This window comes from Thalassophryne amazonica, chromosome 17 (genome assembly GCF_902500255.1).
Source record: "Thalassophryne amazonica chromosome 17, fThaAma1.1, whole genome shotgun sequence".
NCBI lineage: Eukaryota > Metazoa > Chordata > Actinopteri > Batrachoidiformes > Batrachoididae > Thalassophryne > Thalassophryne amazonica.
In genome coordinates this window covers 70,256,972-70,284,522 of record NC_047119.1, presented here as the reverse complement: position 1 = coordinate 70,284,522, position 27,551 = coordinate 70,256,972, and the positions used below count along the sequence as shown (strand labels likewise).

Genomic DNA, 27,551 nt, shown 5'->3' with positions numbered 1-27,551 from the left:
CATCTGGATTCAAAAATTCAATTTTCAAACAAATAGAAAACAAAACAAAACAAAATAGGCAAAAACAACAGACTTCCTATTGTTCAAGACGTACTTTTTCTGGCCCACCCTGTAGTATCCAGAAAAACAAAGTACATGTATGTCACAGGTGGATCATTATAAACTTCACGGCAAACACTGGAACCTGTTGTTTACTGTGCGTCTTTCCGAGACCTTTCGGCGCATGCGCACTGGTATGTTAATCGTATGCTAATCGCGTGGATGGCGTAGTGTGTACTGACTTTGTGATTGGCTGAGAATTTACATACCAGGAGAAACAGCCTACGAATAAAATACTCGCGGCCTGCTCGAACTAAAGACCAGAACTCTACCAGGTCAAGCGAGCGGATCATTTTTTCAAGCCGGGATTCAGCTAGCTACATTATTATTATTATTATTATTATTTCAAAATACACATTTATTTACATTATGATAAGCGTGTATGATGTTGTAATAAATCCATTCGGCCAACAGGGGCGCTGTCGCTGCCTGTCAAACCAAATAAGGAAATGACGTCGCTCGCGTGCGGAGATGTCTGAAATAGAAACGTGAGTGCGCGCCACGTGCGCGTGAAGTCGCCAAGGTAAGTTCTCCACAAACTAATGTTATTTTGTTTTATTTTGTTCGGGACGCCTGAAGATAGAAGACGTGTTTTGTTTGACAGCAGCTCCCTGACTATCTGGAACTGATCCGGATCGAGCTGGTCCACAGATCCTCCAGCTGCTCTTCAGGAGAACAACTTTAGTTTTTAACATTAACTTTAGGATCAGGCCGCAGACAGACGTGTGTTACCGTGAGAACAGTGATAAACCTTGACTTTCTCAGTGACAGATTTTCTTTTATTTCTGTCATTCAGTGAAATTATCTCTGATTGTTGCTGCTGATGAGATGAAACCCTTATGACGTCATTGAGTGTTTTAAAGTATTTCAGCAGGGCCGCTGCCTGATTTTGGGCACCATGAAAGGGCACAACACCCCACCAAGGCTGAAAATATCACTGCAAAGTCAAATGCTGCTTTAGGCAGATCAGCTGTTCCATCCCACCCTGTCCTCTGTGTCGTCCTCTGTCTCACCATCCACCTGCATGTCTTCCCTCATCACACCCATAAACCTTCTCTTTGACCTCTCTCTTCTCCTCCTGCCTGGTGGATCCATCCTCAGCATCCTTCTCCCTACATACCCTGGGTCCCTTCTCTGCATATGTCCAAACCATCTCAATCTCACCTCTTTGACTTTTGTGTCCAAACCGTTCCACCTGAGCTGTCCCTCTGATATGTTCATTCCTAATCTTGTTCATCTTTGTCATTCCCAGAGAGAATCGCAACATCTTCAGCTCTGCCACCCGTGTTTTTGTTTGTGCCACTGTCTCTAAGCCGTACAACATAGCTGGTCTCACTACTGTCTTATAGACTTTCCCCTTCACTCTTGCAGATACAGTTGTATGTAAAAGTTTGGGCACCTCTGATGATTTCCATGATTTTCCTTTATAAATCATTGGTTGTTTGGATCAGCAATTTCAGTTAAATATATCATTTAGCAGACAGTGATATTTGAGAAATGAAATGAAGTTTATAGGATTTACAGAAAGTGTGCAATAATTCTTTAAACAAAATTAGACAGGTGCATAAATGTGGGCACCCCAACAGAACAAATACATCAATATTTAGTAGATCCTCCTTTTGCAGAAATAACATCCTTTAAAATCCTCCTGTAACTTCCAATAAGAGTCTTGATTCTGGTTGAAGGTATTTTGGATCATTCTTCTTTACAAAACATCTTACATGAAGCCAGAGGACACACACCAATTAGCTAAACTGCAGGATTGTCTTACAGACATAAAGACATGGATGACCTCTAATTTCCTGCTTTTAAACTCAGATAAAACTGAAGTTATTGTACTTGGCCCCACAAATCTTAGAAACATGGTGTCTAACCAGATCCTTACTCTGGATGGCATTACCCTGACCTCTAGTAATACTGTGAGAAATCTTGGAGTCATTTTTGATCAGGATATGTCATTCAAAGCGCATATTAAACAAATATGTAGGACTGCTTTTTTGCATTTATGCAATATCTCTAAAATCAGAAAGGTCTTGTCTCAGAGTGATGCTGAAAAACTAATTCATGCATTTATTTCCTCTAGGCTGGACTATTGTAATTCATTATTATCAGGTTGTCCTAAAAGTTCCCTAAAAAGCCTTCAGTTAATTCAAAATGCTGCAGCTAGAGTACTGACAGGGACTAGAAGGAGAGAGCATATCTCACCCATATTGGCCTCTTCATTGGCTTCCTGTTAATTCTAGAATAGAATTTAAAATTCTTCTTCTTACTTATAAGGTTTTGAATAATCAGGTCCCATCTTAGGGACCTCATAGTACCATATCACCCCAATAGAGCGCTTCGCTCTCAGACTGCAGGCTTACTTGTAGTTCCTAGGGTTTGTAAGAGTAGAATGGGAGGCAGAGCCTTCAGCTTTCAGGCTCCTCTCCTGTGGAACCAGCTCCCAATTCAGATCAGGGAGACAGACACCCTCTCTACTTTTAAGATTAGGCTTAAAACTTTCCTTTTTGCTAAAGTTTATAGTTAGGGCTGGATCAGGTGACCCTGAACCATCCCTTAGTTATGCTGCTATAGACTTAGACTGCTGGGGGGTTCCCATGATGCACTGTTTCTTTCTCTTTTTGCTCTGTATGCACCACTCTGCATTTAATCATTAGTGATCGATCTCTGCTCCCCTCCACAGCATGTCTTTTTCCTGGTTCTCTCCCTCAGCCCCAACCAGTCCCAGCAGAAGACTGCCCCTCCCTGAGCCTGGTTCTGCTGGAGGTTTCTTCCTGTTAAAAGGGAGTTTTTCCTTCCCACTGTAGCCAAGTGCTTGCTCACAGGGGGTCGTTTGACCGTTGGGGTTTTACATAATTATTGTATGGCCTTGCCTTACAATATAAAGCGCCTTGGGGCAACTGTTTGTTGTGATTTGGCGCTATATAAAAAACTGATTGATTGATTGATTGATTACATTTGTTGGTTTCTGAGCATGGACAGCCCGCTTAAATCACACCAAAGATTTTCAATAATATTCAGGTCTGGGGACTGAGATGGCCATTCCAGAATGTTGTGCTTGTTCCTCTGCATGAATGCCTTAGTAGATTTTGAGCAGTGTTTAGGGTCATTGTCTTGTTCAAAGATCCAGCCCCGGCGCAACTTCAACTTTGTCACTGATTCATGAATATTGTTCTCAAGAATTTGCTGATATTGACTGAAATGTGACCCTCAACTTTAACAAGGTTCACAGTACCTGCACTGGCCACACAGCCACACAGCATGATGGAACCACCTCCAAATTTTACTGTATGTAGCAAGTGTTTTTCTTGTAATGCTGTGTTCTTTTTCAGCCATGCATACTGCCCCTTGTTATGTCCAAATAACTAGGGCTGGGTACCTAACGTCGGTTCTTTTGTGGCACTGATCGAAATGCTTCGGTAGTACAGAGTATCAAAACATGCATCGTCTTTCAGTGCCAAGTTTCAGTAACCAGAGGTTAATCACGTGCAAGAAGAGCGGTCCACAGCCGTCCTCTCAGCATTCAAGTCTGCCTGTGGACATTACAGAGCACGAGCTGCCTGATTCAAACTCCCCACCACCGCACTCCGCTTCATCTGAGCGTACCAACAATGGTGCTGTGTCTGGGGTAGCAACAGGTAGGTGCATCGCTTTGAAGCAATGAAGCACTGCGTCATTAGATCTTTGCTTTGCTGCTTTGCAGAAGTGGAAAATCCACTTCTTATCCCCTCTCAAAGTCATTAAAATAGTCAGTCGTGAGTCACTTTTGTGCAGATTCAAGTCACTAACTTGGGACTCCTGTCTTGTTGCGAGAAAGAAACAAGAATCATCCAACGTTCCATTTTCACAGCTTCAAAAGCTGCATGGCTCTCTGCCAAGTCAAAGATAGACTCCGGTCGGAATTAATAACTTCAGAGTGAATTGCCGTTTAAATCAAATGACACCGCTTTACAAACATTGTAAAATAAACTGCAATCGATCAAAACGTTTTTTTTTTTTCCTTCCAAAATGAGACATCCTGCGCTAACGTGCAGCAGCTGAGCTCAGCTCAGAGGTATGGAGAGACATTCATGCCAAAATGTGCAGTATGTGCCAAAAATGCCAGACCACAATGGAAATAAGCATTTATTGTTTTCTAGTGCTATCCGTCTATTTTAATGTGCAAATACGAATGTATTTTGTGCATTATTGTACTAAATAAATTCAATCAATCATGTCTGAAAGGAGATGGTTTTGACAAAAACTACAGAGTGTTTTCAAGTGTTCTTTTGCACTGGAACTTATTTGTTGTTTGTTTTTTCCTGTAAACTGCTTGGAGTGGAAAATTACCAAAGTGAAAAATAAAACTCAGGATTTGTACTATGTGTAATGTAATTTTATTTTTGTTAGAATTGATCTTATAAAATTGGTATTGAAAAAAAGTATTGTTAAGGAACCAGTATCGAAGTGAAGGTATTGATACCAGTATCAAAAATTTTTGAAGCCCTGCAAATAACTCAATTTTAGTTTCATCAGTCCATAGCACCTTATTTCAAAATGAAGTTGGCTTGTCCAAATGTGCTTTAGCATACCTCAAGCGACTTGTACACAGAAAAGGCTTCCTCTGCATTACAGCATCTCTTTGTGCAAAATGCACTGTATAGTTGAATGATACACAGAGAAACTATCTGCAGCAAGATCATGTTGATCATGTTAGTCAAGGCACAGACCTGCTCCATGACTGTTCTCACCATCCTTCACTTCAGCTTATGAGATTTTTCATGGCCTGCCACTTCAGGCCTTAACTAGTGCTGTGCCTGTGGTCTTCCATTTTCTCACTATGTTCCTCACAGTGGAAACTGACAGCTGAAATCTCTGAGATAGCTTTTTGTATCCTTCCCCTGAACCATGATGTTGAACAATCTTTGTTTTCAGGTCATTTGAGAGTTGTTTAGAGGCTCCCATGTTGCCACTCATTAGAAGAGATGCAAAAGAGGGGAATCATTTGCAAATGGCCACCTTAAATACTTTTCTCATGATTGGATTCACCTGTGTAAAGAGGTCAAGGGTCAATGAGCTTACCAAACCAATTTTGTGTTCCAATAATTAGTGCTAAATGTATTCAAATCAATAAGATGACAAGAATGCCTAAATTTATGACCGTCTAATTGTTTAAATAATTATTGCACACTTTCTGTAAATACTAGAAACTTCATTTCACTTCTCAAATATCAGTGTGTTCATCTGCTATATGATATATTTAACTGAAATTTCTGATCCAGACAACCAATGATTTATAAAGGAAAATCATGAAAATTATTAGGGGTGCCCAAACTTTTGCATACAACTGTATCCTTTTGTCACAAATTGTTCGTGCCACTCACTCCACCCTGCCGGCACTCTCGTCTTCACCTCTCTGCCACACTCTCAATTTCTTGGAATAGTTGACCCTAAGTATTAAACTCATCTACTCTCACATCTCTACTCCTTGTAACTGCACTATTCCACTGAGCTCTTTCACATTCACACACATGTACGAGGTCTGTTATAAAAGTATTCGACCTTTTTATTTTTTTCAAAAACCTGATGGATTTGAATCACGTGCTTGCATGAGCCAACCTTGAACCATCGTGTGCATGCGTGATTTTTTTTTTTTTCACACCTGTCGGTTGCGTCATTTGCTTGTAAGCAGCCTTTGTGTGAGGATGGATGGAGTCTCTCGTGGTTTTTTCTTTGCAAGGAAATGGCGGAACGACTGGAAAGTGAACGCTGTGGAGATGTGGGGCCGTCGTGTGGTTATCCGAGAAATTGCGGAAGAGGTGGACATCAGCCCTTTTTCGGCACATTCCACTGTGAAAGAAGATTTTGCCACGAAATTCATCGGCACGAAGCTGATGGCGCAGCAACAGTGCCTCCGTGCTGAAGTCTCACAGAACATGTTGTAACATGCCCAGCTCATCAACCATTTGGAAGATTCAGACGACTTTCGGTGGCTTTTCAGTCGTGTGACTATCCGAGAAATTGTGGACAAGCTGGACATGTCAGGGCATGTCCTGTGAGGCTTCATCACGGAGGCGCTGTTGCTGCGCCATCAGCTTCGTGCCGATGAATTTCGCCGCCACTCTTTTCATGGCAAAATCTTCTTTCACAGTGGAATGTGCCGAAAAAGTGCTGATGTCCACCTCTTCCGCAATTTCTCGGATAATCACACGACGCTCCCACATCACCACAGCGTTCACTTTGGAAATGATCCGGTCGTTTCAGCGTGTTGATGCCGATCGGAGCGCGGCGCGCTCTCCACCGTTGTGCGGACGTCTTTAAACCGGTTGTACCGCTCCTTAATCTGTGTGATGCCCAGAGGATCAACACCGAAAGCCATCTGAATAATCCGAATGGTTTCCACCTGGCTATTGCCCAGTTTCTGGCAAAATGTGATGCAGTCGCTCTGCTCCATTCGTTCCGCCATTTCCTTGCAAAGAAAAAATGATGAGAGACTCCATCCATCCTCACACAAAGGCTGCTTACAAGCAAATGACGCAACCAACAGGCGTGAAAAAAATCACGCATGCGCACGAAGGTTCAAGGTTGGCTCATGCAAGCACACGTGATTCAAATCCATCAGGTTTTTGAAAAAAATAAAAAGGTCGGATACTTTTCTAACAGACCTCGTATACTCACAGGGTTCTCAGCAGGACTTCTTTTTTCTCTCAGCGTAATAGGATGGAAAAATCACCTTAAAAAGCCAGGGGTTCAGGGGATGCTTAGGCTCCGCTCCCCCCCCGAAGCTTTTGCATTATGGGCTTATAAAGGACCTTCTTTGTTAGTCTAAATAAATATACCAAAATCTAATGTCCAGACAGAAGAAGAGAACATCTCTGTGTTTCAAAATGTGAGGAAAGTGTTTCCAAAAATGCTACCAATTTGAAGTTAAAGCTGCAGAGGAGACCTTCATCTGGTTAAATGTGCTCTATCGTCTCTGCAAACTCGCACCTGCTGCTACGCATCTAAATAAAACAAAGGCTGTTCAAACAGCAACTGTTTTATTATTTAAAAAAAACCTATTCCTTATTTTAACATTAAATGAAGGAATCAATCATGTTTTAATTTATAAACGTCAAAGTTTTCTAAAGAATCTTCTTTTTTTAACTTAAAACTATTTTAATTAATTACAAGTTATTTAATGTAAGAAAAAACACATAAGGATTTTCTTGAACTGCTGTGTATAAATTAGCAGTTCTGATGTTCCTTACATGTCTACACTGTTCTGTGTTTTGGCCTGATGCCTTGTTTCTTTTGGTTGTAAAATAAGGCTGTAACAAAGATTTAAAAAAAACCCCAAAAACCTATGGCTTTACTTCACATAATTTGGTGCTCAAAATGCAGGCAGTATTGTTTCATAGCATTATCAAATCAAAATCAAATCAATTTCATTTATATAGCGCCAAATCACAACAAACAGTTGCCCCAAGGCGCTTCATATTGCAAGGCAAAGCCATACAATAATTACAGAAAAAACCCCTGTGAGCAAGCACTTGGCGACAGTGGGAAGGAAAAACTCCTTTAACAGGAAGAAACCTCCAGCAGAACCAGGCTCAGGGAGGGGCAGTCTTCTGCTGGGACTGGTTGGGGCTGATGGAGAGAACCAGGAAAAAGACATGCTGTGGAGGGGAGCAGAGATCAATCACTAATGATTAAATGCAGAGTGGTGCATACAGAGCAAAAAGAGAAAGAAACACTCAGTGCATCATGGGAACCCCCCAGCAGTCGAAGTCTATAGCAGCATAACTAAGGGATGGTTCAGGGTCACCTGATCCAGCCCTAACTATAAGCTTTAGCAAAAAGGAAAGTTTTAAGCCTAATCTTAAAAGTAGAGAGGGTGTCTGTCTCCCTGATCCAAATTGGGAGCTGGTTCCAGAGGAGAGGAGCCTGAAAGCTGAAGGCTCTGCCTCCCATTCTACTCTTACAAACCCTAGGAACTACAAGTAAGCCTGCAGTCTGAGAGCGAAGCGCTCTATTGGGGTGATATGGTACTATGAGGTCCCTAAGATAAGATGGGACCTGATTATTCAAAACCTTATAAGTAAGAAGAAGAATTTTAAATTCTATTCTAGAATTAACAGGAAGCCAGTGAAGAGAGGCCAATATGGGTGAGATATGCTCTGTCCTTCTAGTCCCTGTCAGTACTCTAGCTGCAGCATTTTGAATTAACTGAACACTTTTCAGGGAACTTTTAGGACAACCTGATAATAATGAATTACAATAGTCCAGCCTAGAGGAAATAAATGCATGAATTAGTTTTTCAGCATCACTCTGAGACAAGACCTTTCTAATTTTAGAGATATTGCGCAAATGCAAAAAAGCAGTCCTACATATTTGTTTAATATGCGCATTGAATGACATATCCTGATCAAAAATGACTCCAAGATTTCTCACAGTATTACTAGAGGTCAGGGTAATGCCATCTAGAGTAAGGATCTGGTTAGACACCATGTTTCTAAGATTTGTGGGGCCAAGTACAATAACTTCAGTTTTATCTGAGTTTAAAAGCAGGAAATTAGAGGTCATCCATGTCTTTATGTCTGTAAGACAATCCTGCAGTTTAGCTAATTGGTGTGTGTCCTCTGGCTTCATGGATAGATAAAGCTGAGTATCATCTGCGTAACAATGAAAATTTAAGCAAAGCTGTCTAATAATATTGCCTAAGGGAAGCATGTATAAAGTGAATAAAATTGGTCCTAGCACAGAACCTTGTGGAACTCCATAATTAACCTTAGTCTGTGAAGAAGATTCCCTATTTACATGAACAAATTGTAATCTATTAGATAAATATGATTCAAACCACCGCAGCGCAGTGCCTTTAATACCTATGGCATGCTCTAATCTTTGTAATAAAATTTTATGGTCAACAGTATCAAAAGCAGCACTGAGGTCTAACAGAACAAGCACAGAGATGAGTCCACTGTCTGAGGCCATAAGAAGATCATTTGTAACCTTCACTAATGCTGTTTCTGTACTATGATGAATTCTAAACCCTGACTGAAACTCTTCAAATAGACCATTCCTCTGCAGATGATCAGTTAGCTGTTTTACAACTACCCTTTCAAGAATTTTTGAGAGAAAAGGAAGGTTGGAGATTGGCCTATAATTAGCTAAGATAGCTGGGTCAAGTGATGGCTTTTTAAGTAATGGTTTAATTACTGCCACCTTAAAAGCCTGTGGTACATAGCCAACTAATAAAGACAGATTGATCATATTTAAGATCGAAGCATTAATTAATGGTAGGGCTTCCTTGAGCAACTTGGTAGGAATGGGGTCTAATAGACATGTTGATGGTTTGGAGGAAGTAACTAATGAAAATAACTGACAGAACAATCGGAGAGAAAGAGTCTAACCAAATACCGGCATCACTGAAAGCAGCCAAAGAGAACGATGGTTGGGATGGTTATGAGTAATTTTTTCTCTAATAGTTAAAATTTTATTAGCAAAGAAAGTCATGAAGTCATTACTAGTTAAAGTTAAAGGAATACTCGGCTCAATCGAGCTCTGACTCTTTGTCAGGCTGGCTACAGTGCTGAAAAGAAACCTGGGGTTGTTCTTATTTTCTTCAATTAGTGATGAGTAGTAAGATGTCCTAGCTTTACAGAGGGCTTTTTTTATAGAGCAACAGACTCTTTTTCCAGGCTAAGTGAAGATCTTCTAAATTAGTGAGACACCATTTCCTCTCCAACTTATGGGTTATCTGCTTTAAGCTGCGAGTTTGTGAGTTATACCACGGAGTCAGGCACTTCTGATTTAAGGCTCTCTTTTTCAGAGGAGCTACAGCATCCAAAGTTGTCCTCAATGAGGATATAAAACTATTGATGAGATAATCTATCTCACTCACAGAGTTTAGGTAGCTACTCTGCCCTGTGTTGGTATATGGCATTGGAGAACATAAAGAAGGAATCATATCCTTAAACCTAGTTACAGTGCTTTCTGAAAGACTTCTACTGTAATGAAACTTATTCCCCACTGCTGGGTAGTCCATCAGAGTAAATGTTATTAAGAAATGATCAGACAGAAGGGGGTTTTCAGGGAATACTGTTAAGTCTTCAATTTCCATACCATAAGTCAGAACAAGATCTAAGGTATGATTAAAGTGGTGGGTGGACTCATTTACATTTTGAGCAAAGCCAATCAAGTCTAACAATAGATTAAATGCAGTGTTGAGGCTGTCATTCTCAGCATCTGTGTGGATGTTAAAATCGCCCACTATAATTATCTTATCTGAGCTAAGCACTAAGTCAGACAAAAGGTCCGAAAATTCACAGAGAAACAGTAACAACCAGGAGGACGATAGATAACAACAAATAAAACTGGCTTTTGGGACTTCCAATTTGGATGGACAAGACTAAGAGTCAAGCTTTCAAATGAATTAAAGCTCTCTGGGTTTTTGATTAATTAATAAGCTGGAGTGGAAGATTGCTGCTAATCCTCCGCCTCGGCCCGTGCTACGAGCATTCTGGCAGTTAGTGTGACTCGGGGGTGTTCACTCATTTAAACTAACATATTCATCCTGCTGTAACCAGGTTTCTGTAAAGCAGAATAAATCAATATGTTGATCCATAATTATATCATTTACTAACAGGGACTTAGAAGAGAGAGATCTAATGTTTAATAGACCACATTTAATTGTTTTAGTCTGTGGTGCAGTTGAAGGTGCTATATTATTTTTTCTTTTTGAATTTTTATGCTTAAATAGATTTTTACTGGTTGTTGGTCTGGGAGCAGGCACCGTCTCTACCGGGATGGGGTAATGAGGGGATGGCAGGGGGAGAGAAGCTGCAGAGAGGTGTGTAAGGCTACAAAAATCTAGCGGGGGAAGCTGGTCCCGCTCTCCCCTATCCTGCAGCGCTCGGCACACAGCTCACTGCAAGGAGAACTTCAGCAGCTGTAAGAGAACTTCCCCCCAGCTCTCATTGCGATGCACACTGACACTGCGTAAGAACTTTACTGGCTGTATGAGAACTTACCCCCCAAGAACTTTTCCCATACGATTCTCTTTTCTTGTCTGCAATAACAGACGATACTCTGGTAGCAACTTTAATCAGCAAAAAAGTGAGTCACAATTGACATCTTTAAATGGGTTTGACTGAGGTTGATGAAAAAAAAAAAAGCGATCATTTCTGTAGGTTGAGTTTTGACCCGCTGCAGGTCCACAATCAATAATGATCATTAGAGCCCGACCGATATAAGCCCTTTTCAAAGTACTCATTATCGGCCGAAATTTTGCTGATAGAACGCCGATAATTTCTCATTACTGAAATAATGTTTGTGTCGGCAATGTAAAATGTCCTTGCACCGTTTGTCCAGTAGATGGAGCTCTGACTCCATTCAACTGAGAGCTGCTTACACCCCAGCTTAAATGTGTTCATCACTGGCCCCGTAGTTCGCCGTCACACTGCACTGATCAGCTGACAAAAGCATACAAGTAAGTTTATAAGGATCTATATCTTTATCCTGAACCTATATCTAAGTTGCAGCAACAAGAAGTACAAGATCAGATGTATTTCACAACTCTTTTTAAGGGTATGTATTTGCTAATTTCACAAAGGTTTAATTCTTGATTGCATTTTATGAACTTGAAATTTCTTCTCTGTTATAAAGTTAATCAATATGAGAACAAAGCTTCAGCTTTTAGCTCATACCTTTTTGTTAAGGGTCCAAAAAAGAACATTTTATTAATTTTTAAAAATGGCTGATTTATTGGCTATCGGCAAATCAGCCGATTTATCGATTATCTGCATTTTTTCATCCAAATATCGTTATCGGCATCGGCCTCAAAAAATCCATATCGGTTTCTGATCATCAGAAATGATCATTTTCCTGTTACACGCCCTTGGAAACAGCAGAATGGCCCAACTGTAGTGTAATTTTTTTCATGCAGCAGTGTAATGATCCGTTGTGCTGTTTTAATGGTGAGTGCTGTTGAGAACCCTGACTCAGTCTTGCTCCTACTGACTTTCATTCCCCTTCTCTCCAGAGCATATCGCCACCTCGCCAGACTACACTCAACCTGTTCTCCACTCTCACAACAAAATTCTTATCACTTCTGAACTTCAAAGCATTCTTCAAAATTTCCAGTAAGATGTTTGGTGACATCTTACGTCCTAGAACATATTACAAACAATAATTTGAATGAAATAAAATTACTGTGTGGTTACCCTGATTTTGTCTGACCTGAATGTCATCTGCAAACATCACAGTCCAGTAGAGACTCAGGTCTGATCTTCACTTAGCCTGGAAAAAGAGTCTGTTGCTCTATAAAAAAGAGCCTCCGTAAAGCTAGGACATCTTTCTACTCATCACTAATTGAAGAAAATAAGAACAACCCCAGGTTTCTTTTCAGCACTGTAGCCAGGCTGACAGAGTCAGAGCTCTATTGAGCTGAGTATTCCATTAACTTTAACTAGTAATGACTTCATGACTTTCTTTGCTAACAAAATTTTAACTATTAGAGAAAAAATTACTCATAACCATCCCAAAGACGTATCGTTATCTTTGGCTGCTGTCAGTGATGCCGGTATTTGCTTAGACTCTTTCTCTCCGATTGTTCTGTCTGAGTTATTTTCATTAGTTACTTCATCCAAACCATCAACATGTTTATTAGACTCCATTCCTACCAGGCTGCTCAAGGAAGCCCTACCATTATTTAATGCTTCGATCTTAAATATGATCAATCTATCTTTGTTAGTTGGCTATGTACCACAGGCTTTTAAGGTGGCAGTAATTAAACCATTACTTAAAAAGCCATCACTTGACCCAGCTATCTTAGCTAATTATAGGCCAATCTCCAACCTTCCTTTTCTCTCAAAAATTCTTGAAAGGGTAGTTGTAAAACAGCTAACTGATCATCTGCAGAGGAATGGTCTATTTGAAGAGTTTCAGTCAGGTTTTAGAATTCATCATAGTACAGAAACAGCATTAGTAAAGGTTACAAATGATCTTCTTATGGCCTCAGACAGTGGACTCATCTCTGTGCTTGTTCTGTTAGACCTCAGTGCTGCTTTTGATACTGTTGACCATAAAATTTTATTACAGAGATTAGAGCATGCCATAGGTATTAAAGGCACTGCGCTGCGGTGGTTTGAATCATATTTGTCTAATAGATTACAATTTGTTCATGTAAATGGGGAATCATCTTCACAGACTAAGGTTAATTATGGAGTTCCACAAGGTTCTGTGCTAGGACCAATTTTATTCACTTTATACATGCTTCCCTTAGGCAGTATTATTAGACGGTATTGCTTAAATTTTCATTGTTACGCAGATGATACCCAGCTTTATCTATCCATGAAGCCAGAGGACACACACCAATTAGCTAAACTGCAGGATTGTCTTACAGACATAAAGACATGGATGACCTCTAATTTCCTGCTTTTAAACTCAGATAAAACTGAAGTTATTGTACTTGGCGCCACAAATCTTAGAAACATGGTGTCTAACCAGATCCTTACTCTGGATGGCATTACCCTGACCTCTAGTAATACTGTGAGAAATCTTGGAGTCATTTTTGATCAGGATATGTCATTCAAAGCGCATATTAAACAAATGTGTAGGACTGCTTTTTTGCATTTACGCAATATCTCTAAAATTAGAAAGGTCTTGTCTGAGTGATGCTGAAAAACTAATTCATGCATTTATTTCCTCTAGGCTGGACTATTGTAATTCATTATTATCAGGTTGTCCTAAAAGTTCCCTAAAAAGCCTTCAGTTAATTCAAAATGCTGCAGCTAGAGTACTAACGGGGACTAGAAGGAGAGAGCATATCTCACCCATATTGGCCTCTCTTCATTGGCTTCCTGTTAATTCTAGAATAGAATTTAAAATTCTTCTTCTTACTTATAAGGTTTTGAATAATCAGGTCCCATCTTATCTTAGGGACCTCATAGTACCATATCACCCCAATAGAGCGCTTCGCTCTCAGATTGCAGGCTTACTTGTAGTTCCTAGGGTTTGTAAGAGTAGAATGGGAGGCAGAGCCTTCAGCTTTCAGGCTCCTCTCCTGTGGAACCAGCTCCCAATTCAGATCAGGGAGACAGACACCCTCTCTACTTTAAGATTAGGCTTAAAACTTTCCTTTTTGCTAAAGCTTATAGTTAGGGCTGGATCAGGTGACCCTGAACCATCCCTTAGTTATGCTGCTATAGACTTAGACTGCTGGGGGGTTCCCATGATGCACTGTTTCTTTCTCTTTTTGCTCTGTATGCACCACTCTGCATTTAATCATTAGTGATCGATCTCTGCTCCCCTCCACAGCATGTCTTTTTCCTGGTTCTCTCCCTCAGCCCCAACCAGTCCCAGCAGAAGACTGCCCCTCCCTGAGCCTGGTTCTGCTGGAGGTTTCTTCCTGTTAAAAGGGAGTTTTTCCTTCCCACTGTCGCCAAGTGCTTGCTCACAGGGGGTCGTTTTGACCGTTGGGGTTTTTACGTAAAAATCAAAAATGACTCCAAGATTTCTCACAGTATTACTAGAGGTCAGGGTAATGCCATCCAGAGTAAGGATCTGGTTTGACACCATGTTTCTAAGATTTGTGGGGCCAAGTACAATAACTTCAGTTTTATCTGAGTTTAAAAGCAGGAAATTAGAGGTCATCCATGTCTTTATGTCTGTAAGACAATCCTGCAGTTTAGCTAATTGGTGTATGTTCTCTGGCTTCATGGATAGATAAAGCTGGGTATCATCTGCGTAACAATGAAAATTTAAGCAATACCGTCTAATAATACTGCCTAAGGGAAGCATGTATAAAGTGTATAAAATTGGTCCTAGCACAGATCCTTGTGGAACTCCATAATTAACTTTAGTCTGTGAAGAAGATTCCCCACTTACATGAACAAATTGTAATCTATTAGACATATATGATTCAAACCACCGCAGCGCAGTGCCTTTAATACCTATGACATGCTCTAATCTCTGTAATAAAATTTTATGGTCAACAGTATCAAAAGCAGCACTGAGGTCTAACAGAACAAGCACAGAGATGAGACCACTGTCCGAGGCCATAAGAAGATCATTTGTAACCTTCACTAATGCTGTTTCTGTACTATGATGAATTCTAAAACCTGACTGAAACTCTTCAAATAGACCATTCCTCTGCAGATGATCAGTTAGCTGTTTTACAACTACCCTTTCAAGAATTTTTGAGAGAAAAGGAAGGTTGGAGATTGGCCTATAATTAGCTAAGATAGCTGGGTCAAGTGATGGCTTTTTAAGTAATGGTTTAATTACTGCCACCTTAAAAGCCTGTGGTACATAGCCAACTAACAAAGATAGATTGATCATATTTAAGATCAAAGCATTAAATAATGGTAGGGCTTCCTTGAGCAGCCTGGTAGGAATGGGGTCTAATAAACATGTTGATGGTTTGGATGAAGTAACTAATGAAAATAACTCAGACAGAACAATCGGAGAGAAAGAGTCTAACCAAATACCGGCATCACTGAAAGCAACCAAAGATAACGATACGACTCCTTGTCAGCCTGGCTACAGTGCTGAAAAGAAACCTGGGGTTGTTCTTATTTTCTTCAATTAGTGATGAGTAGAAAGATGTCCTAGCTTTACGGAGGGCTTTTTTATAGAGCAACAGACTCTTTTTCCAGGCTAAGTGAAGATCTTCTAAATTAGTGAGACGCCATTTCCTCTCCAACTTACGGGTTATCTGCTTTAAGCTACGAGTTTGTGAGTTATACCACGGAGTCAGGCACTTCTGATTTAAAGCTCTCGTTTTCAGAGGAGCTACAGCATCCAAAGTTGTCTTCAATGAGGATGTAAAACTATTGACGAGATACTCTATCTCACTTACAGAGTTTAGGTAGCTACTCTGCACTGTGTTGGTATATGGCATTAGAGAACATAAAGAAGGAATCATATCCTTAAACCTAGTTACAGCGCTTTCTGAAAGACTTCTAGTGTAATGAAACTTATTCCCCACTGCTGGGTAGTCCATCAGGGTAAATGTAAATGTTATTAAAAAATGATCAGGGTGGGTGGACTCATTTACTTTTTGAGCAAAGCCAATAGAGTCAAATAATAGATTAAATGCAGTGTTGAGGCTGTCATTCTCAGCATCTGTGTGGATGTTAAAATCGCCCACTATAATTATCTTATCTGAGCTAAGCACTAAGTCAGACAAAAGGTCTGAAAATTCAGAGAAACTCACAGTAATGACCAGGTGGACGATAGATAATAACAAATAAAACAGTTTTTTGGGACTTCCAATTTGGATGGACAAGACTAAGAGTCAAGCTTTCAAATGAATTAAAGCTCTGTCTGGGTTTTTGATTAATTAATAAGCTGGAATGGAAGATTGCTGCTAATCCTCCGCCCCGGCCCGTGCTACGAGCATTCTGACAGTTAGTGTGACTCGGGGGTGTTGACTCATTTAAACTAACATATTCATCCTGCTGTAACCAGGTTTCTGTAAAGCAGAATAAATCAATATGTTGATCAATTATTATATAATTTACCAACAGGGACTTAGAAGAGAGAGACCTAATGTTTAATAGACCACATTTAACTGTTTTAGTCTGTGGTGCAGTTGAAGGTGCTATATTATTTTTTCTTTTTGAATTTTTATGCTTAAATAGATTTTTGCTGGTTATTGGTAGTCTGGGAGCAGGCACCGTCTCTACGGGGATGGGGTAATGAGGGGATGGCAGGGGGAGAGAAGCTGCAGAGAGGTGTGTAAGACTACAACTCTGCTTCCTGGTCCCAACCCTGGATAGTCACGGTTTGGAGGATTTAAGAAAATTGGCCAGATTTCTAGAAATGAGAGCTGCTCCATCCAAAGTGGGATGGATGCCGTCTCTCCTAACAAGACCAGGTTTTCCCCAGAAGCTTTGCCAATTATCTATGAAGCCCACCTCATTTTTTGGACACCACTCAGACAGCCAGCAATTCAAGGAGAACATGCGGCTAAACATGTCTCTCCCGGTCTGATTGGGGAGGGGCCCAGAGAAAACTACAGAGTCCGACATTGTTTTTGCAAAGTTACACACTGATTTAATGTTAATTTTAGTGACCTCCGATTGGCGTAACCGGGTGTCATTACTGCCGACGTGAATTACAATCTTACCAAATTTACGCTTAGCCTTAGCCAGCAGTTTCAAATTTCCTTCAATTTCCTTCAATGTCGCCTGCTCTGGCCCCCGGAAGACAATTGACTATGGTTGCTGGTGTCGCTAACTTCACATTTCTCAAAACAGAGTCGCCAATAACCAGAGTTTGATCCTCGGCGGGTGTGTCGTCGAGTGGGGAAAAACGGTTAGAAATGTGAACGGGTTGGCGGTGTACACGGGGCTTCTGTTTAGGGCTACGCTTCCTCCTCACAGTCACCCAGTCGGCCTGCTTTCCCGGCTGCTCGGGATCTGCCAGGGGGTAACTAACGGCGGCTAAGCTACCTTGGTCCGCACCGACTAGAGGGGCCTGGCTAGCTGTAGAAGTTTCCACGGTGCGGAGCCGAGTCTCCAATTCGCCCAGCCTGGCCTCCAAAGCTACGAATAAGCTACACCTATTACAAGTACCGTTACTGCTAAAGGAGGCCGAGGAATAACTAAACATTTCACACCCAGAGCAGAAAAGTGCGGGAGAGACAGGAGAAGCCGCCATGCTAAATCGGCTAAGAGCTAGTAGCTACGCTAAGCTAGCGGATTCCTAAAAACACGCAAAGTGAACAATGTGTAAATAATTTAGAGGTGATTCAGCAGAAGGAGTGCTTTAGTTAAGGCACGTAAAGATTACACTGGGAAACAAATCGTAATCTAGATAACTAGATCAATCTAACTGCGCAGATTAAACAGCTAACAGATACAGCAAAACACCGCTGTGCTCCGGAACAGGAAGTGATACAATACCGCAGTGAGAGCCAACCACCAGTAGAGGCAAGCAATATCCCATAGACAACACCGGAATTTATCGGTTATTGGTTATCTGTAACTTCCGATACATTTTTGGGTGGTTTATCGGTTTGTCTTTATCAAAGATAACTTTTCAGTTATCTATTATCTGTTATCGAAGTAAATTTTTTGGTTATCTGTGCCCACCACTGCACACAAGTAATTGTTATCCCCAAGTGTCAGCACATGTAAAACTACATGTCCACCATGTTGAGGTTTCAACTTTTAGGAACACTTTTAGGGTCTCTTCGGGTGAATCTGGTGCCCTCTCCCTGGTGGAAGTCGCTGCAGTAGTTCCAGCGACTCATACACAGTGATGAGCACAGCTCTGCTAATCTGCTGACCACTAAGCAGCGAAGCTAACTTTTTTTGTTAGCGGATTAGCTTTCAACTAATTTTGAAAACCATCAGCAGACCACTTAGTGTCCGCTAAATTTAGCTCCGCTAACTTTCAGTCCACTAACTTTTTTTTTTTTCTGGCATAGCAAATCAAAGTCATACATTTTAGTACGTATCTGTTGCGTGTCTTGCAATAGTCAAACGGCTGTGAGCTCAGTCCTTCCTCAGCAGAAGAAAGCAGAGTGAGCCGGTCGCTGTTGCCCCAACGGAAAGAAGAAAAAAGTAATTTACTTTCAACATGTAGAAAGATGGTCAGTGTGGAGGAGACATAAGGCGCAAAACCCTAACCCTAACCCAGAAGCAATCATGGTGTTAAAACTCAAAATCAGCTTGTTAGTAGTTTCAACTGTACCGGAGACAATACTGAAAGTTATTGGTTAGCTGTACCTTCTGATCATTTTTTGGGTGGTTTATCGGTTTAGTTTCATAAAAGATAACTTTTCAGTTAGCTGATTAGCTGTTATCGAAGCTGCCTTTTTGGTTAGCTGTGCCCACCACTGCTTGTGGGCTAGTTAAAGTTTCTGATTCACTGACAGTGCAAGTCTTTGGAATTGGGAGGAGGGAACCCACAAAAACACGAGAGCAACATGAAAACTTCACACAGAAAAGACCAGGTGGGCAGCGAACCTGGGACCTTCATATTGTGAAGCAACAGTACCAACCGCTGTGCCATGAAGACATCAGGATATTATTATTTTCCTTTACACTCATGTTTAAATGGTTTCAGATCACAATATCATTGTGGAAAGGTTCATTGAAATCTTTAGACGGTTTTTGGAGGTCAATGGCCATAAGGTTTCTCTCATTCAAGCCGTTTTTATTTATTTATTTTTAACACATTCTGTTTGTCAACATGTGTAAATGGAGTTGTCTCTCATGCACAGACGTTATCCACATGAATGGCACTTCATTGACTTTTTTTTAATACTTGTGTGTTTTCAATATTTACAGGAACTTCTTTTTACTTCAGCTTGTGGTCGCCTCCCCGTCTGGTACCTGATCTCATGCTCCTATCAGGACAGGAAGTGTGCATCTCAAACACGCCTTCAGTATTTAGCTGCTAAGGCTAACCTGTAAACACCTTGCCCCAACAGCAGGTGGCACACGGTGTCATACTGCCCTCTTGTGACTGAAATAATGATAAAAGATTTTATTGGCATTTTATTGAATGTGGCTTGCACTGTGACATTACTTCCAGTGGGTGGCACTGCTTGTTTAGTGTCATTATGATTGTTCTGGTTCTGACACTGATGCACTGATTCCTACTTTCAGGTTTAAAGGGTCTTAAAGCTTGTCCCTTTGTTGGCTGTGTTTTTGATCGGTGCGGGCCGCACTGTGCTGACTGACACGTGTTGGACTATGACAGGATGGGTGACATAGCGGACGATGAGGCGAGCTTCTACTCCAATGCAGAGGACTATTGGAGAGAGGTTCCGCCCACGGTGGATGGCATGCTGGGAGGCTACGGCAGCATTTCCAACATCGATATCAATGGATCCAAGGCTTTCCTCAAGAAGTTCCTGGGTGTAAGAAGTTGTCTCAGTAATGTTCAAAAGGGTTTTTCTGCAGCTGTTTTCTGCTTTTCACCTGATGGTTGTTGTTCTTTGGTATCAGTTTTGTGCGTGTTTTTTGCCATTGCAGGATGGCGAGGGGAAGACGGGAACAGGCTGCGCCCTGGACTGTGGGGCTGGCATTGGGAGGATCACCAAGCGCCTGCTGCTCCCTCTGTTCAGGATTGTGGACCTGGTGGACGTCACACAGGAGTTCCTGGACAAAGCCGCGGTGTATCTGGGTGAAGACAGCAAGCGAGTGGGGAATTTCTTCTGTAGTGGTCTGCAGGAGTTTGTACCTGACTGTGGGCGCTACAATGTCATCTGGATCCAGTGGGTCATTGGTGAGTCTGCCTCAGTGGTCCCGTTCAGACTTTTTGGGGTGTTAACATTTAGGAAGTGGGTGGTTAGTGCACTTGGTTTTGATGTAGAAGTTCCTGGTTCAAATCCCACCCCTGCCACATTTCTCCATGTAATATGGAGTTGCGTCAGGAAGAGCATCCAGCGTGAAACTTGTGCCAGTTCAACACCGAGCCCAAGTATCAATCAATCAATCAATTTTATTTATATAGCGCCAAATCACAACAAACAGTTGCCCCAAGGCGCTTTATATTGTAAGGCAAGGCCATACAATAATTACGTAAAAACCCCAACGGTCAAAACGACCCCCTGTGAGCAAGCACTTGGTAACAGTGGGAAGGAAAAACTCCCTTTTAACAGGAAGAAACCTCAAGCAGAACCAGGCTCAGGGAGGGGCAGTCTTCTGCTGGGACTGGTTGGGACTGAGGGAGAGAACCAGGAAAAAGACATGCTGTGGAGGGGAGCAGAGATCAATCACTAATGATTAAATGCAGAGTGGTGCATACAGAGCAAAAAGAGAAAGAAACACTCAGTGCATCATGGGAACCCCCCAGCAGTCTAAGTCTATAGCAGCATAACTAAGGGATGGTTCAGGGTCACCTGATCCAGCCCTAACTATAAGCTTTAGCAAAAAGGAAAGTTTTAAGCCTAATCTTAAAAGTAGAGAGGGTGTCTGTCTCCCTGATCTGAATTGGGAGCTGGTTCCACAGGAGAGGAGCCTGAAAGCTGAAGGCTCTGCCTCCCATTCTACTCTTACAAACCCTAGGAACTACAAGTAAGCCTGCAGTCTGAGAGCGAAGCGCTCTATTGGGGTGATATGGTACTATGAGGTCCCTAAGATAAGATGGGACCTGATTATTCAAAACCTTATAAGTAAGAAGAATAATTTTAAATTCTATTCTAGAATTAACAGGAAGCCAATGAAGAGAGGCCAATATGGGTGAGATATGCTCTCTCCTTCTAGTCCCTGTCAGTACTCTAGCTGCAGCATTTTGAATTAACTGAAGGCTTTTCAGGGAACTTTTAGGACAACCTGATAATAATGAATTACAATAGTCCAGCCTAGAGGAAATAAATGCATGAATTAGTTTTTCAGCATCACTCTGAGACAAGACCTTTCTAATTTTAGAGATATTGCGTAAATGCAAAAAAGCAGTCCTACATATTTGTTTAATATGCGCATTGAATGACATATCCTGATCAAAAATGACTCCAAGATTTCTCACAGTATTACTAGAGGTCAGGGTAATGCCATCCAGAGTAAGGATCTGGTTAGACACCATGTTTCTAAAATTTGTGGGGCCAAGTACAATAACTTCAGTTTTATCTGAGTTTAAAAGCAGGAAATTAGAGGTCATCCATGTCTTTATGTCTGTAAGACAATCCTGCAGTTTAGCTAATTGGTGTGTGTCCTCTGGCTTCATGGATAGATAAAGCTGGGTATCATCTGCGTAACAATGAAAATTTAAGCAATGCCGTCTAATAATACTGCCTAAGGGAAGCATGTATAAAGTGAATAAAATTGGTCCTAGCACAGAACCTTGTGGAACTCCATAACAAGTAAAAACAAGGAAGCAGCTGAAGGGACTTACTTCATTTACATGAGGAAACGGTTAAACTATAATTGTGCCGTAATATGATGTTTTTGTGACAATTTCTCAGTGGTGAACCAAGATTGTCTCTTGATTGATTCTCGGACAGGATGGTGGACGCGGAGATGACTGAACGGGCCCCATTTTTACACGCAGAAAATCTACATCCAGGGTCGATCCAGAGACGCCTGTGCGTGGGTTTGTTTAACGTGGGAATGTTGTTTCGCACCAACAAACACACGGTCTTTGAAAGATCCTTAGCCTGGTCCGTTGGCTGGCAAATCTCAGATGATCAGGGTTTGAGGACCTGCTGCAACCGTTGGGTGACAAACCGTCACCACCTCCGCCTGATCCGCCATGGAGGACTCTTGTTTCATCAGAGCCCTCTTAGCGGTCTTGTGTTCAGGGTTCTCATTGGGCATTTGTGGTTAGCAGCCACACAAGGTCCCCAGCCTATTTCACCCCAACAGGCAATCCCCTACTTTGTCCATTACCCAGGTGTCATGAGGGGTACCATCACTGACCAAAAGTGAAAAATACAGTGATATTAATTTGAGGTCATATCGCCCACCCCCCAATTTTATTTATTTTATTTTTTAAATGCAAAACAGGTTACACGTGGAGAGAAGGTGACTGATCTGAGGGGTGTACAACAAAGTGAGATTAGTGAGTTGGGGGTGGGGGTACGTTAATCCTAAAACCATGATTATCAGGAACACCAGTGTGGCTCTTTAAACCTGGTGAGATCGATGTGGTAACTTATGGTGTAAACTTAAACTGGTCCACAGCAGATTGTTTGGAGAGTCGTCTTAAACTAGTACTAACAGTACAGCACTTTTACTGAAGAACTCATAAACAGCAGGACTATACGTGAACTGCTTGAGCCATATATAGGCAATGTGATGTTCAGAGGTCTGTCAGTGACTTCTTTCAAATTGGTGCTGTTTCTTCTTCTGAACAGACACAATCTCTTCACAGTCCTTATTTCTAATAAGCAGCTCAGTCCACACTTCCCTGTCCTTGACCAGGCCCTCACAACCTCCAGTATCCTGAGGCATTAATCCCTCCAGCATGTCCTGGGATTTATCTGTGGCCATCTCCCAGCTGGACCTGCCTGTGTGACCTCCCTATGGAGGTGACCAGGGGGCGTCCTCACCAAATGTCCAAACTCCCTCTGCTGTCTCTGTTCAGTGGCTCCTGTATATAATAAAAATAAAATTTACATTCTTGCATTTAATGCACTTTCTGTTTACCTGATTCATCCCCATTTATGCAGATACTTTCATCTTGACTTGTCAGCTTTGTTCCCTTAATTTATTTCTGCAACTTCAAAATGAAAATTTAAAAAATGTTGTACGGTTCTCTGGAAAATAAACAAATAAGATTTTGGCACTTTACAAAATGGTGTGCTGTTGGATTGATGGCCAATAAGTGCATAAACCCCTGATTTTTTTTTTTTTTTTTTTTTTTTTTTTTTTTAAATGTTGCAGTTCTTATTGTCAAAGGTATTTGTGTTATTATGACTAACATTTTTTTTATAAAGCTCTAATAATATACTGGTAGAAACTGAGCTCATTTTTTTCTTATTTTGGATTTTATTTTGAGGAGCCACATCGTCTCATTTGAGTTTCGCTGGTGGGGCCAGTTGATGTCATCTCGGTTGTCTTTTGTTTATGTATGTCTTTTGATTGATGTTCTGCTCTACAGATCAGACTTGGATGCTTGGATCTGATTGGAAAACAGACAGAAGTCACACAGATGTGTCGCACTGTTAGCATCAGTACACACAGCGTTAGTAATCACAATTATCGCGAACCAAACAGAAATGACTCGTTTCCATGTCAGCGAAAATAAAGTGACAGAATGAAACGGTGGTGTATATGTCTGTTTTTAAACTTTGGTTTATTGGCTTATACACATAAAAAAAACATAGTATCCACAAACCATATGAAAAATTGAATATAGCTATTAATAAAAAATTTCAAATTACAGTAGTGTTCAGAATAATAGTAGTGCTATGTGACTAAAAAGATTAATCCAGGTTTTGAGTATATTTGTTATTGTTACATGGGAAAGAAGGTACCAGTAGATTCTTACAAATCCAACAAGACCAAGCATTCATGATATGCACACTCTTAAGGCTATGAAATTGGGCTATTAGTAAAAAAAAAAAAAAAAGTAGAAAAGGGGGTGTTCACAATAATAGTAGCATCTGCTGTTGATGCTACAAACTCAAAACTATTATGTTCAAACTGCTTTTTTAGCAATCCTGTGAATCACTAAACTAGTATTTAGTTGTATAACCACAGTTTTTCATGATTTCTTCACATCTGTGAGGCATTAATTTTGTTGGTTTGGAACCAAGATTTTGCTGGTTTACTAGTGTGCTTGGGGTCATTGTCTTGTTGAAACACCCATTTCAAGGGCATGTCGTCTTCCGCATAAGGCAACTTGACATATCCAAACTGATCCATGATACCTGGTATGCGATATATAGGCCCAACACCATAGTAGGAGAAACATGCCCATATCATGATGCTTGCACCACCATGCTTCACTGTCTTCACTGTGAACTGTGGCTTGAATTCAGAGTTTGGGGGTCGTCTCACAAACTGACTGCGGCCCTTGGACCCAAAAAGAACAGTTTTACTCTCATCAGTCCACAAAATATTCCTCCATTTCTCTTTAGGCCAGTTGATGTGTTCTTTGGCAAATTGTAACCTCTTCTGCACGTCTTTTATTTAACAGAGGGACTTTGTGGGGGATTCTTGCAAATAAATTAGCTTCACACAGGCGTCTTCTAACTGTCACAGCACTTACAGGTAACTCCAGACTGTCTTTGATCATCCTGGAGCTGATCAATGGGTGAGCCTTTGCCATTCTGGTTATTCTTCTATCCATTTTGATGGTTGTTTTCCGTTTTCTTCCATGTTTTTTTTTTTTTTTGTCCATTTTAAAGCATTGGAGATCATTGTAGATGAACAGCCTATAATTTTTTGCACCTGCGTATAAGTTTTCCCCTCTCCAATCAACTTTTTAATCAAACTATGCTGTTCTTCTGAACAGTGTCTTGAACGTCCCATTTTCCTCAGGCTTTCAAAGAGAAAAGCATGTTCAACAGGTGCTGGCTTCATCCTTAAATAGGAGACACCTGATTCACACCTGTTTGTTCCACAAAGCTGACGAACTCACTGACTGAATGCTACACTACTATTATTGTGAACACCCCCTTTTCTACTTTTTTTTTTTTACTAATAGCCCAATTTCATAGCCTTAAGAGTGTCCATATCATGAATGCTTGGTCTTGTTGGATTTGTGAGAATCTACTGGTACCTTGTTTCCCATGTAACAATAAGAAATATACTCAAAACCTGGATTAATCGTTTTAGTCACATAGCACTACTATTATTCTGAACACTACTGTATGTGTTGATATGCGTGTTTATTCTTAGATAAACAAAAAAATACAGTTGTACAGTCAGTAAAAGATACTTAGAGAGCAGCTGCTGCCTCATCTGGAGTGTAACTCAGGGAAAAAAAAAAAAGGTCACCAACCCACCTGCCCAAACTGAACGAATGGAAAACTCATTCTAACAAACTGAAAGACGACTCACCAAACCTCCCAACACATATCAGCACAGCCCTTGAGAGAGAATCTTATTTTTGGAGTTTAAGAAAATACTGAACGTCATTTATCCAGCAAATATAGGAAGGAGGTACCAGGGATTAATCATTATTAGAAACCAGAAGGGAAAGAAATGCGAGATGTTCTGTTGAGATATGCGGTCTTGTTGGATTGTGAGCCTCGTCGCATAAGGCGACAGTTCCGTGGGTCATTGAGTTGTGCGGCCTGTCGCGCTTCACTGTCACTTTCATTCACTGAATGATTCTTGACCAAGTTAGCTTGTATTGCTGGGCAAATAAATGTATAAATTGTTCATCCGAACACAGTAATGTGTAAAATGTACTCACTCATAAAAGATAAGTATTCTCAACCACTAAAATGTACTGTTGTGATTCCAGCATTTTAAAGCCCTTTAAAACTTGTACAGTGTTTCTAAATTGTGATATTATCATTAATGTGAAAAACTGTAAAATAAAAATATTAGTTGCGCATGCGCAATACCGCGGTAAACAGAGGCATGTAAACTCCACGGAGGGATGAAAGTCTGGGTAGAGAGAACTGCGTATGTGCAGTTGCGCGGTGGCTGGCCTCTCGACAGGAATGACATCAGGACATGAGAGGATCTTTGGAGGTGAAGACCCTGAACTCGGTACTGACGGCCCTCTGTTGGAGTTCCCCCCGGTAGTAAAACTTCCAGCCCAGTAGAGATCCACAGAAGGGTTATGGATATGAGTCACTGAGGTTTGACATCGATCAGACGTGTAGATCATTTGATGGTTAAATATTCAAACCTGTTGGCGACATGAATGTTTGCGTTGATGATTTTCAGACTTCCTGGTGATTTTAGCGCTCATCTCTGTTTTGCGCTACGGAGCTGCAGCATCAGTTGACTTTATCAGCTATTTTAATAATGAATTGTCTTGAGTCTTTAATACTCAAATTCTCTGATTTCATTCCTATTCTATACCCGCTCGCTCCATTCAAGGGTCACGGGGGGCCTGAAGCCTGTCCCAGCAGCAGTCATTGGGTGAGAGGCACCCCCCCCCCCCCCCCCCATGTGGACATCAGTCTGCTGCAGGTCCACATGAAGGATTTCAGTGTGATTTTGGGGGGAAATTCTTAATTTAAACGTCGCTAATGTTAAAGAGGTTTCGGTCTTGTGCAAACATCCATATGGTGTACTGGGTTTCATCTTCCGTGTGCTTTTCTTCCCATTAGGCCACCTGACAGACACTCACCTGGTCGAGTTTCTGCAACGCTGCCAAAAGGCCCTGAAGCCCAACGGCCTCATCGTCATCAAGGACAACGTGTCCTACGAGGGTGTGGTCCCCGACGAGGTGGACAGCAGCGTGTGCCGTGACCTGGAGATCGTTCGCAGCCTGGTGAGCAGGGCAGGACTGCGCATCATCCACGAGGAGCAGCAGATGAACTTCCCAAAGGAGATCTACCAGGTGCACACGCTGGCCCTCAGGTAGAGACCTGCAGGAGCAGGATGTGCTTCCTCAACAACAACAACAACAAAACGGTCATCATCACTGCACTGAGGTTTTCTGACCCTCGCCTGCTGTAGGGTGTGTTTATAGAGTGATGGGAGGAGCCAGTGCGGCTCGTTGGACCAGTTTATTCCAGAAAACTAAACGAGCAGCAGCGTCCTCCTGGAAGTGTGCCAGGAGCTGCTTCTGTCCCACAACAGACCCTGGAGGAGAAACGGTCAAGTCAGACCTACACTGAGCACATTGTCATGACAACAGGAGCTCCACGGTTTCCTGTCGTGCTCCAGGAAACCAAAGCTGAGTTCTGCTGTGAAAGTTCTTCACAATAAAACCATTTTAATGTGACACATGTCATTATGTCAAAAATAAAAGCGAGGTGGTCAGGTGGGGACTCGTTATACGTCCTTGTCGCATGAGGATGGATGTTCTTCAGGTTCATTTGATTGGGTCTGGGAAGATGTGCCGGGTGCTTTAGACCACAGTACACAACCACCGTGGGTCCTGGATGGTAACCACCCAGA

The 27,551-nt window shown here is 41.4% G+C and overlaps 1 protein-coding gene across 2 annotated transcripts; it reads left to right on the top strand.

Moving 5' to 3' along the window:
* Nucleotides 1-574: 574 nt before the first annotated feature.
* On the top strand, nucleotides 575-27,551 carry ntmt1 (N-terminal Xaa-Pro-Lys N-methyltransferase 1). Of its 2 annotated transcripts, XM_034192015.1 has the most exons (4): nucleotides 575-622; nucleotides 19,777-19,936; nucleotides 20,052-20,304; nucleotides 26,756-27,551. In XM_034192015.1, exons 2-4 carry the CDS (start codon nucleotides 19,778-19,780, stop codon nucleotides 27,010-27,012), a joined length of 669 nt encoding a protein of 222 aa, XP_034047906.1. In that variant the 5' UTR covers nucleotides 575-622; nucleotide 19,777; the 3' UTR covers nucleotides 27,013-27,551. The 2 variants fall into 2 exon arrangements, with proteins under 2 accessions (XP_034047906.1, XP_034047905.1); XM_034192014.1 differs by lacking the exon at nucleotides 575-622 and having other exon boundaries at nucleotides 18,835-19,936.